General features: G+C 46.6%; 1 protein-coding gene across 1 annotated transcript in view; it reads left to right on the top strand.

The window, feature by feature from the left end:
• Positions 1 to 7,956, top strand: part of LOC307085702 (uncharacterized protein) — a gene marked incomplete at both ends in the record, with an annotated part of 43,041 nt that extends 35,085 nt beyond the window's left edge. The window contains 3 exons of the mRNA XM_079750567.1: positions 1,809 to 2,116; positions 4,161 to 4,287; positions 7,951 to 7,956. Coding sequence (XP_079606693.1) covers positions 1,809 to 2,116; positions 4,161 to 4,287; positions 7,951 to 7,956 — 441 coding nt within the window. The remainder of the gene's footprint in view (positions 1 to 1,808; positions 2,117 to 4,160; positions 4,288 to 7,950) is intronic.
• Between the last annotated feature and the right edge of the window lie 4,544 nt (positions 7,957 to 12,500).

Here is a 12,500-nt window from a genome sequence, read left to right as displayed (position 1 = left end):
TCCTCCTGCTTCTCACCCTCCTCTTGCTCATCATATACCTCCTCCTTCTCTCCTCCTCCTCCTCCTCCTCCTCCTCCTCCTCTACCCCTCCTCCTCCTCCTCCTCCTCCTCCTCTACCCCCTCCTCCTCCTCCTCCTCCTCCTCCTCTACCCCCTCCTTCTCCTCCTCCTCCTCCTCCTCCCACCCCCTGTGCTTTCGGGGGGGAGGGGGGGGGGGGGTGTGCGGGGTGTTTAATTGAGTGATCATGCGGCCGATGAGATTAGGGATTGCGTTTATTTTATTTGTATTCCTCCCCGTCGCTCTGGATTAGCATGCCTTGTATATCTGCTCAAGGGAGAAGGCGTGTGTGAGGAGAACAGTTGTATGAATAAAAGACAGAAGAGAAGCAGAAACACGGCCCAGTATGTACACAGTCATTGGATTCCGTAGTGTACAAAGAGAAAGCCGTGCGGTATACGTGAACAAGTGGGTAACGGCAACAATAATGGAGCTGAAAGGAATCCCAGCTTCATCCATCCCCCTTATTCAGGGACCCTGAATGTAGCCTATTATCCAGTTCATGTGCAAATCCATTCTGTCACACACTTTCCCCATGTGCTTTCCATGGAGATTCACACCTGGGTGTTAGCGGGTGTATGTCTGTGTGTTTGTGTGTGTGTGTGTGTGTGTGTGTGTGTGTGTGTGTGTGTGTGTGTGCGTATGTGTGTGTGTGTGTGTGTGTGTGTGTGTGTGGTTGTGTGTGTGTGAGTATGTGTGAAAGAGAGAGTGTGAGAGAGAGAGAGAGAGACAGAGAGTGGTAGAGAGCTGCTTGAGGCATAATTTCTTTGCATGTACCCATAAATTCCAAAAGACACGAAACATGTGTGTGTGTGTGTGTGTGTGTGTGTGTTTGTGTGTGTATGTGTGTGTGTGTGTGTGTGTGTGTATGTGTGTGTGTGTGTATGTGTGTGTGTGTGTGTGTGTGTGTGTGAGTGTGTGTGTGTGTGGACATGTGGGTGTCTGTAGGATTGTGTTTGTGTTTGTGTGTGTGTGTGCATGTATGTGTGCGTACTTACAGTAAGTGTGTGTGTGTGCGCTTGTGTGTGTGTGTTAGTGTGTGTACGTGTGTGTGTGTGTGTGTGTGTGTGTGTGTGTGTGTAATGTTACTATGTAGGTAGGACGGGCTTGCCTCCACTTCGCCTTTTGCTTAAAGATGCTTGGCTTAAGGCTGCAGCCTACGGATCTGTCCTTCCCTCCTCCGATTGAGCTGTAATCTCTCTAATCCAGTCGCCCTCTCTGTCTCTCCCCCCTCTCTCTCTATCTCTCTCTCTCCCTCTCTCTACGTCTCTCTCTCATTCCTATGTAATAGGTGCCAGATGGTGATTTTACCGATAAAGACTAAACGTGGGTATTTTTTGTTTTAATCCGGGGAAAATAAAGGGGTGAGGGGCCCCTGGGATTCGCCACTCAGGGATGAAAGCGTGTGTGAGAGACAGGCCTTCAGCGCATATAGATGATTCCAACATACTGTTTCTAGCAAGGTACAGATGCCTCCCGTCCACAAATATGCCACCTTGGTTTAGGTGCACCTTTGATGGAATGATGAAAAACCTTTTGAAAATAAAGCCTTGAGGAAAAACAAGAAACCAAGAATGAGCCTCTGTAACCTTTGCGCACGGTTGCCATGTAAAGAAAGGTGCCCACATTTATGTGTAGCCTAACACACAAAATACCCTTTTCACACTCAGAAAGAGTGCATGCAAGCGCACACACACTAACACACACACACACACAAAAACACACTGACACCGACACACACACAAACACACCGACACACACACACACACACACACACACACATACACACATATACACACACACACAAACACACACACACACACGCACACACACACACACACACAAACACACCGACACACACACACAAACACACACATACACATACACACACACACACACACACACATATACACACACACACACCCACAAGCACACACACACACACACATACACACACATATATACACACACACAAACACACACACACACACACACACAAGCACACTAACACACACATACACACACACAAACACACACACACACACACACACACACACGCAAGCACACTAACACACACACACACATACACATACAGTCAATCAGACTGCGGAGACACACACACATCCCGGTTGGTATAGGTTTACTCCGATTTGAAGCTTGGATTGCTTTCGGGGGGCAGGGGGTGTAACGGGACGTGTGTGTGGCAGGTCCTCGCCAGGGTCCTGCGTTGTGTTCAGGCCCGTGTCCACTGGGCCGTTTCTATTTATTTGTAAAATCTTTTTTTCCTCCTCCTGAGCTGCTCAAATTCCTTCCTACCACTTCCCACCAGGCGCGCCCCGGCACTCGGTTCTAGAAATAGAACATGAGCCGTGAGCCCCCCCCGCCCACCACCACCACCACCACCATCACCACCACCATCACCACCACCATCACCACCACCATCACCACCACCATTACCACCATCACCACCAACACCACCACAACCACCTCCGCACCAGAGAACTCAGGAGCCGGCGGTGCCAACCAACATAATGCAGTTGGGGGGGATTGGTTCTGATTGTTCACATACCCGAGCGCTGGAGTCACGGAGCAAACGATCCCTTTCTAGGAGGCCCAACTGTTCCGTCTCTCGCCCAACATAGATCGAGACGAGGACACGTGGAATAAATTCAATTAGCAGTGTTTCATTATGAAAAGCAGGCACAGAGCGCACAAGAGAGAGGGGGAGACAGAGAGAGAGAGAGAGAGAAAGAGAGAGAGATGGAGAGAGAGAGAGAGAAGGAGAGAGAGAGAGAGAGAGAGAGAGAGAAGGAGAGAGAGCGAGAGAGAAGGAGAGAGAGAGAGAGAGAGAGAGAGAGAGAGAGAGAGAGAGAGAGAGAGATAAATAGGAGAGAGGAAATATCTATATTGAGCGAGAAATATAGACGGTGGAGTGCGATTATTAGACGGTAACCCAGGTGTTGTAATGCTGAGGTACAGCAGTAATGATAGCTTACAATGTATTAGTTGGGATCTAGTATCAATTATAGCAAGAGAGAGAAGCAGAAGAAAGAGAAATGTTTATTTTGTCTCCACCGGTGATTCATTTCATCAGGAGGGTGAGCAGGCCTGACCCAGTTGTAGGAATGCTTTGTTTTGCTTTATCCTTTCAGCCAGAGAATTATGCTGCCGTTGAATAATAGCTTTGCCACAATGGCTGGGTTTCTTTCTTTCTCTGCTGCTCAAGGTCCTTGCTTACCACTCTATTTTTTTCCTCTTCTTTGTGATTCATCCAGATAATCAGCCTATTTTCTGATTATTTGCCGTCCTCTTCCCTGTTCTCCTTTATGAACGACGGTGAAAAGGAGCTACATGGGTAGAATGTTAAGGTGAGGTTAGTTCAAAAGTCCATTCAGCTCAGTGCAGTGGATAAAGGTTAGTACAAAAGAAAGTATAGTTGTATCGATCCAGGGATACGTGTTGTTAAATGGACCTTGATGATGGAATTTTGATAGCTATGATAAAAACGCTGAAAGGGAAAACATAAAAGAAATGTTTTGCATCACAGCCATTGGGAAAAAATGCTTTGGCTTGTTAAAATGCAGCGCGTTTTGTTTGGTAGCAGTCTGTAGTTTTATTTCAGAAACAATTCCATATCTCCTTCCTACACCTCTCGCCGTACCGACTCCTCTCTCAGAAACAGGAAAACAGGAAACTATCCCAGGATGGATCGATCATCGTAATGTACCCCCTACACCCCCTGTGGAGACATATAGCCGGGGGGTAGGTGACACACTCACAAATACACACACAGACTCACATACATAGACACACATACATAGACACACACTCGAACACACACACTCTTATACACACACACACACACACACACACACGCGCGCACACACATACACACACACAGATAGACACACACTCGCACACACACACACAAACACACACACACACACGCACACACGCACACACACACACACACATGCACACACACACACACACACACACACACACACACACACACACACATAGACACACGCACATAGACACACACTTGAACACACACACACACTGATACACACACACACACAAATAGACACACACACAAATAGACACCCACACGCACACACACACACAAACACACACACACACACACACACACACACACACATACACACACACACACACACACACACACACACACACACACACACACACACACACACACACACACATACGGCCACAGACCTATCATCAACTTGCACAATACTCCATCACCTCTGGCAGCTCATACTGCCAAGTCATCGTTCTATCAGGTGGCTCTTTAGCGGATCTCACTGGCCAATCGCATTGTTCCTGTAGCCAATCGCCTGAATCAATCTGAGCTGTGTGGCCGTACATTAGCTGTAACCCCCGGCAGGGACAGCCTGGGCAAATGACTGAACAGCCTGTTCTGTTGACATCATAAAGAATGGGAAAATGAAAAAACAATGAGAATGTGTGCCTGCTTTCGGTTTGACTCATTCACAGCTAAGCCTCATTATCTTAATGTTTTTATGACTTCTGCACCTTCCAGAGTTATTAAAAGTTTCTGAAACAGAGAGATACAAAATGCTTGAACCAAACATATGGGTAAATAAATAAATATATATATATATATATAACCAATATGTATAAAAACATATTTATACATATAGCCTGTATATATATATCTATATATATATAGATATATATATATATATGCAGGCTATATGTATAAATATGTATGTATTATACCTTCATATTTTCCAAATACATCAGAATAATGCTTTCTCTTGAAGTTCTACACCTTCCCAAACATTCAAAAATCCTCCCTTTCATCTTGCATCGGGGTAAGCCATGTGTTTATTCCTCATCTCCTCTTCTATCCCCTCCTTTCCTCCCTTCCCTACTCCTCTCTTCACTTATCATCTCTCTACCTCTCCTCTCCTCCCTTCCCTACTCCTCTCATCCCCTCCCCTCTGCCGACCTCTCCTCCCCTCTCTTCTTCTTTTTGATTGTTGCACTCACCTCTTCTAACCTCCCCTCTCCTCCCCCCCTGTCTCCTCCCCTCTTGTCTCCTCCCCTCTCCTCCCCTCACCTCTCCTCTCCTCTCCTCCCCTCACTCTTCACCTCTCATATTCTCTTCTTCACTCCTCTCCACTCCTGCTCTCACATATTTGATCACTCGATCCTTTCCTTCCTCCTAGTTCTTCTCCCTTTTGCCAGGGAGGTGGCACAATAACCCTCCCTCATAGGCACACCAACCACCTTGCGGCTCTGGCCTAGCTCTCCCATCTATAGTTTCACAGATCTAGGCAGATAATAGACTGGCGTTTGAGCAGGGTCACAAACACACGCTGATGTTGTTTCTCAACAAAACGCACCTCAACTACCAGTTAAGCTGCTGGAGGTTTTTAACAACCTGTAAACTCCTCAAGCCTGCCCATGTTCAGGACTTTGTCGGTCTGCTGTTGGCAGCCTACGTACCAGGGCTTTGTTGATCCGGGAGCAATGTCTCATCACTGAAATATTCGCTCTGTCCCGTGAGACCCATTCAGGTTTCATTGTTAAAGCTCTGACTGGCCGTATGACTACACCAACCCCTCGCCCCCCCCCTCCCCCCCATGGAGTCAACCGAAAGTCACCTGTCGCCTGAGGCTGACCAATGCAGGTCATAATGACTGGCGCGTCTGGGCTTTGGGAGGCAAACACACACTTGGCCTTCCCCTTCCTCTCCTGGAGAGAGAGAGAGTGCTGTGGCCCCCATTAGGTGGTGGTGTGTAATTGCATGAGTCAGACCCACTATAGCAGCCTCTCTTTGTTTTATGAATTCCACCGGCAGTCCAGCTCACTGAACACACACGGCTGCCAGGCAGCTCAAACCCAAAAGTGATGAGTTTCTTACTTTACAGCCTTTGAGCCTGCCCATACTGTGTGTATACGTGTGTTTGTTCGGTGTGTGTGTGTGTGAGTGTGTGCATGTTTGCGTGAGTGTGTGTGTGTGAGTGTGTATATGTTTGTGTGTTTGCTTGTGTGTTTGCTTGTGTGTGTGTTTGTGTGTGTGTGTTTGTTTGTTTTCTTGTTTGTGTGTGTGTGCGCGCACCATTCTGCATTCCTACGCACTTGTCATTCATGCGCAATTGTGTTTGTGTTTCCTTACGTGTGTGTGCATGCGTGCTGGTTTGTGTATACGCGTGTGCATGAGCCCATGTACTCTACGTGTACAATGTTGCGTGGGCGTTGGCGAACCTAAGCTCCATGGCATTTTATTAGCCGTTCTTACTTATTGATTCCTTCGGCTCATTATTTGGCTATTTGTCCTCAGTCCATTACCGCATCATTGTCATGATTGCCCTTTAGAATAAATCATGCAGAAAGCTGTTAAGCAATCAACACATACGCTCCCAAATCTGGCATATCCCCGATACATATTGACTACATTTTGATGGTTTATTAAAACAATTAGGACAGGCTCTTATCGGTAATTGACTTGCTCAGCAAGAGAACATTGAGGCAAAAGACACAGTTATTTCAGGCTATAGCAGATGTACTGCTTTCATCAAAGGACGGGGATGAGTGAGCCACTGGGAGAAACAAATGGGGCTATTTGTACTCAAAGGCTGTCTTTGCCGAAATACAAATTCCCAGTGTAAAAATAGCTCTCTCTTAGTGTTGTCGTTTACTCAATAATGTGCTGTATTTACATGTGCAACAATTCTAAATCACAGAGGTGGGAATCGGCAATGGGAACTTCTAGGATTTAGGGACTTCCAAGCACCTCTTCTCAATGCAGGCGAATAAGCAATTATTCCTAATTCGGTATACAGTTACATTAAACACCGGGAAAAGTCATTATCAGATTCCAATTATTTTCTTTAATAGACTTACCTGTTATTGATATTTTAATACACTGTATTCGCCTCATAATATAAAAATGGATAATAAAGTAGCATTAGCTAATAAACAGGATTAGTGCGCAGGTTAGGCAATCTCCAAGATAGTCACAAAGAGTAGCCAATCAAGCGCTTTAATGGTGTTGTTATTAATCTAGCAAGGGTAGAAATGCTAGCAATCCCCCCCCCCCCACACACACACACAAACACCCCCACCTTATTAACGTGCGAAGCGGGCGGCGTGATAAAATAATGTACGACTGAAAAAGCAATTAGTGCCAAAAATGGTCTTTGGAGATTACGTTTAATCAAGAACTCCATCACATGTCTGCCAAGTAAGAAAGGTAGTCCTTATTCCTCGCTTAAACACCATCACCACTTCAAACCAGCCCGTGGCCGACGCCACCGCCGCCACTGCCACCGCCACCGCGGCGTGCCGATGATGCAGATAAACGCCAGCACAAGTGGAGCGGAAATCCACTGCAATCTGGGAGCTTGAATGTCATCCAGTTGAGTTATAAAGCCATTTCAGGGGAACGTCACATCGGCAACGGGAACGTTTTATATTTTCTTGGTCTTTCTGTTTTTTTCCCCCGTTTTTTCATAAAGGTGGATTACCCACGCTGGCAATATTTCAAGTCTCGCAGATTGTCTTTCCCTTTCACACGAATAACGGGAATGACGCATAATACAGTGGGGCTGACAGCGAGTGAAGTGTAAAAGCGCACACCGCTAAAGACACAAACGTAGATAGAAGGAGATAAGGAGAAATCCCCGGCAGAGAAAAACGAATAAAATGATTACTAGTTATAATCTTAATCTGACATACTGCATTCCTGCTGTATGTGTGAGTGAGGCGTAATTAAAATCACAGGAGCACCCCCATACCCTCCCCCACCCCACACCCCCCACACAATCTCCCCTCCCTCACCCTCCCCCCACCAACTATGCTGGGGATTAATCTCTTGTGGCACATCTCCATCTGCAGGCTTGATCGTCAGCCACTTCCTCCTGCATTAGCTCCCAGCTGTGCAACTGCCAGTGCATCCCCCCCCCCCCCCCCACCCCCCACCACCACCGCCTCCAAACGCTTCACATAACAACCCCCCGTCCCCGCCGTCCCCGCCGTCCCCCCCGTCCCCCCCCGTCCCTCCATCTCTCCCCAGCGCACCGCAAAGAGACACTCTGGGGAACGGAGAAAGAAAGCGATAACAACAATGGAGGGACAGACAGCATGTGTGTGTGTGTGTGTGTGTTTGTGTGTGTGTTTGTGTGTGTGTGTGTGTGTGTGTGTGTGTGTGTGTGTGTGTGTGTGGGGGGGGGGGGGGTGGATGGATGGATTGGTAAGTGAGTGTGTGCACGTTTGTACATGTTTCTGTGTGCTTCCGTGTCGATGTATGTGTGCGTTTTCGTGCGTGCGTGTGGGTATACGTGTGCTTTTGCATCAGTGTGTGTTCTCTCATGTAAATGTGTGTGTGCGTGTGTGTGCCTGTGTTTGTGCATCAATGCGTGGTTCAATGTGTGTGTGCATCAATGTGTGTTCTCTCACGTCAATATGTATGCGTGTTTGTGTGTGTGAGTCTGTGTGTGTGTGTGCTTTTGCATCAATGTGATTCACGATAATGTGTGTGTGTGTGTGTGTGTGTGTGCGCGTGTGTGTGTGTGTGTGTGTGTGTGTGTGTGTGTGTGTGTGTGTGTGTGTGTGTGTGTGTTTGTCTGTGGGCGTGCAGTGTCCTGTTCTGGGGTAGATGTGTGTGTGTGTGTCTGTGTGTGTTTGCGTGTGTGTGTGTTTGTATGGCTGTTTGTCTGTGGGCGTGCAGTGTCCTGTTCTTGTGCGTATGCGTGTTTGTGTGTGTTTGTGTTTATGTGTGTGCGTGTGTTTGGTGTGCGTGTGAGTGTGTCTCTTTGTATGTGTGTGTGTGTGTGTGTGTGTGTGTGTAATGGGCAGGGGCGACTCCGGTTCATCTCTATATTGAGCTAATGCGGGCCTCATTTTCCTCCGCCGGCCTACACCGCGGTGGGCTGAGTGATGCTAATAGTCGCCCCGACGACCACATTTGCCGAGGGAGAGTTGAGGTTTATTTATTTCTTTATTTAACCGTTTCATTATTTTGTTCAATGTGAATACGGAGAAAGGAACACCACTGAACAGCGGAACCACCCACCCACACACAAACACACACACACACACACACACACACACACACACACACACACACACACACACACACGTGTCACCAGGGGAACCGGTTGCTAGTTTGGGCTAATGGGACTCCATCATGCTCCGGATGGTCGTCTTCATGTGGACTGTTTTGGAGGCGTTGCGGACGGCCATACTGCCTGTCTACACGACAGGCTGTCAGCCTTCTGTCCGTCAACGCTCTGTCGACGGAGTGTCGGTCCGCTGTCCGTTGTCTGCTGGTAATTGGCCGTCCACCAACCAATCAGCGGGGTCATTGTGGTGGACCGGCGGGGCACACGAGACACCCCGTCGACGAGGGAAACCTGCAAGCTGAGATGTTTGCTGTATTTTTACGCGTGAGATTAGAAATCATATCAATATAAATCATGATCAATTAATCGATCAAACTTGCTTTATTTAGCGAAGGTTCTTAACAATACAAAGAAAATAAATAACAAATGGTGAATTGATAAAATGGATTCATAGAAATCCGAGCTAAAAGGTGTGTCTTAAGGTTTCTTTTAAATATCTTCTTTCTTTTAAAATGGTACTACATAGGCGACCAGTTTTCCATCCTAGTTTATCTTGACCAGCGACAGTTCAATGCCAGTTAACAACCGTAGCTCTGTGTATCCGTACTGTGTCTCCTCGCATGTTGAATCACCATCAAGCACTACAAGGCCACCGAGCAGTCCATCCCGGAGAGACGCCTGACAGCAGTCAATCACTGTGGTGTGCTTAACGTTAAGCATGTTTAAACACAGTCGTCATAGGTCGCGTCTACCGGAGAGAGAAAAAAGAGGTCGCTTTGCCTTGAGGCCCGGGCAACGGTTTTAAACAGTGCGAGTTACGGTTGATCCAATTGAAGCTACGTTCAATCAAGCTAATTCTACAGGGGACGTGGAGGCCGGTACACTGCAGTGTGTGCAGGAACAGAGCGCTCGCCATGGCTGCTTTTAAAGGTCACTTTTCTTTATTTTTTTTCTCCCCACTGCCTCCGTAGCCAGGAGAGCGTGACAGAGCGCGGCCTGTTGTAAACTGACTATGTAAATTCATCAAAAGCACTCGACTCAAACAATGATTTATGTTGCTAACCTGGGTGGAGAGGAGGGTGGTGGGGGTAGGGGGGGCTAGGAGGGGGGGTCCTGACGGTGCAGTAACCTGCACCACACGGACAGAGGAGGGCCAGCGGAGGGTGGAGAGAGGTCCCCCCCCCCCCCCCGCTAGAAGTGTTTACGCAAGAGTAGGTCTGCTCCCGGGCGTCGACGGATAAACGTGCGGCGTCTGCAATTCGGTCAATTCCCCCCCACCCCTCTCTGTTTACTATTCTATCTTCTTCTCATTGTATTGGTGTTGACATAATTGCTTGCTAACACTGTAACTTGTCACCAATTTATGCACATGTGCGAGTCAACACAGCTCCCCCCACCATCACCGCCCGCCCACCGCCCTCCACTCCCTCGGTCCTTTCAATATTCTCATCATTCTCCCGGGGCGTTTGGTCTCATGCTTGTGCTCCTGCCGTACAAGAAGCCAATTATATTATCAGCGTGGGACCCTGGCTTGACATCACATGTCCTGATGGCGTAATGAAATAAACAAGGTTTCACACACACTCCTACTGTGCCCTTGACGGCTTGATACGTCTACTTTTGTCGATTTCTGGACTTTTGTAGCAGAGGTATATTTTAGGGCGTTGGCGTGCCGGTGTTATCATGGTCGTCGGAAAGGCACAAAAAAGATGTCCATCTTGTATGATGCTGCCCAGATGGCAGGTCCCTCAACCATTAAGACAGGAGGTGTTCTAATTATCGATGTTAGGAACCCTGATTGTTTTCCAAGTTTTTCCTTTTCTGCTTTCTGCTGAGGAAAAGATTTCCAGGTTTTCCAGAAATAAAAGCCCAGCCATGTTCTTTTGCTCCACCTTTGCACTAAGCTAGCTAATTTCAGTAATTAGCTTCCGCCGCTGGCTTGTGCTAATTAGCGAATCCAGATGGTTCACGTAAACTAATGGGGAAGACTTTTCCTTGCAGCTATCAGGCCGCTTTGTTACTGTACAGGAATCAGCTGATGTAGCTAGTTATGAGAAAAATATGGCGTGAGCGATATATTACAATGAGTAGTAATGTATCAATGTTTTCCGTCCACTGTGCAAAATCATTAAGTCAAAGGTTGTTTTTTTTTTTTACAGCAATCAGAAATGTTTGTTGTAAATGTTCCACACATGCTCGTAAAATGTGCCAAGCAGTGCTTAATAGTGGGGTGAAAAACATGCTTCTTCTAATGAGAACTCCCACCAACAAACAGATGTGTTGAACCAGCACTCTGTGAAGCTAACATCTGTAGATAATTGGACAGTGTCGCTGTTGTGGTAAAAAAAACACAATGCAGGCTGCCTTTTCTCAGCAAGAAGCCATTATCAGTGTTTGTGTTTATTGTGTTCCCCAAACCAAAGTTCTTGTTCTGGAAGTCTGAGGGTTTCTCTGCTTCCTCATGCTTCACATGGTTGCAGTGCTATTTGGACTCTTTCTGAACTATCGGCAATCTGCTGAACGACTGTACTGTGACATCCCAGCCTTATCACACGCGGTTACTGGGACCACAGCAAAGTTTAAGTGAGTTTCATTCACTTTAACTTTGCATGTCATCCATCACTTGTATTCCCGACAATCTCACTTTGCTATCTCAGAGTCCAGTTTACGTCATAACATTGCTGGGTTTAGAAAAAACGACACTGCTTATATTATGGAGACTTTCAAAAATGAACATAGCCAGTGAACACTGTTAATTATTCATCTTGTCAATGACATTGATGGCGAAGGGTTAGATACATGCGGTATACAGTTTGATACAGCCGGATCCGTCGGGCAACTTTCAGTGCTCATTTCTTGGAGTCCTAGCGATAACACTGCTAAATTAGTATTGACATGACATCCTCACATGCACATAATTAGGCAGTCTTTGTAACGTATTAACTCAGGGTTAAGATTTGGCGTGGGAAAATGAAAAGAGTTGCAAAAACAAACGCGTGTCAATAGGGCAACGGGGGAGGAAGGAGAAAGAGGAATCATTCTCATTAAAAGTAAGGTGCTTTATGCAACAATCTATAGTCTTATCTGTTGAACTTTACTTTATTTATTTATTTTTTAACTATATTGCAACTTTGAACTATCCATAAAAGTAGATAAAAAAGTATTGCTTTTATTGTGCTTGGATAAACACTAGGTGTTGCCTAGCACTAAATTAAGTGTATAATTATTACTTCAAATGTTCAACCCAAGCCTTGAGCTTAGGTCTACTAGGCCTAGTACTAATACTACTAGCCCTACTAGTTCTACTAATTCTGGTTTTGACCA

This window comes from Pollachius pollachius (assembly GCF_949987615.1).
Source record: "Pollachius pollachius genome assembly, chromosome: 14".
NCBI lineage: Eukaryota > Metazoa > Chordata > Actinopteri > Gadiformes > Gadidae > Pollachius > Pollachius pollachius.
The sequence above is the reverse complement of the archived record's forward strand: the minus strand, read 5'-3'. Positions and strand labels throughout refer to the sequence as shown.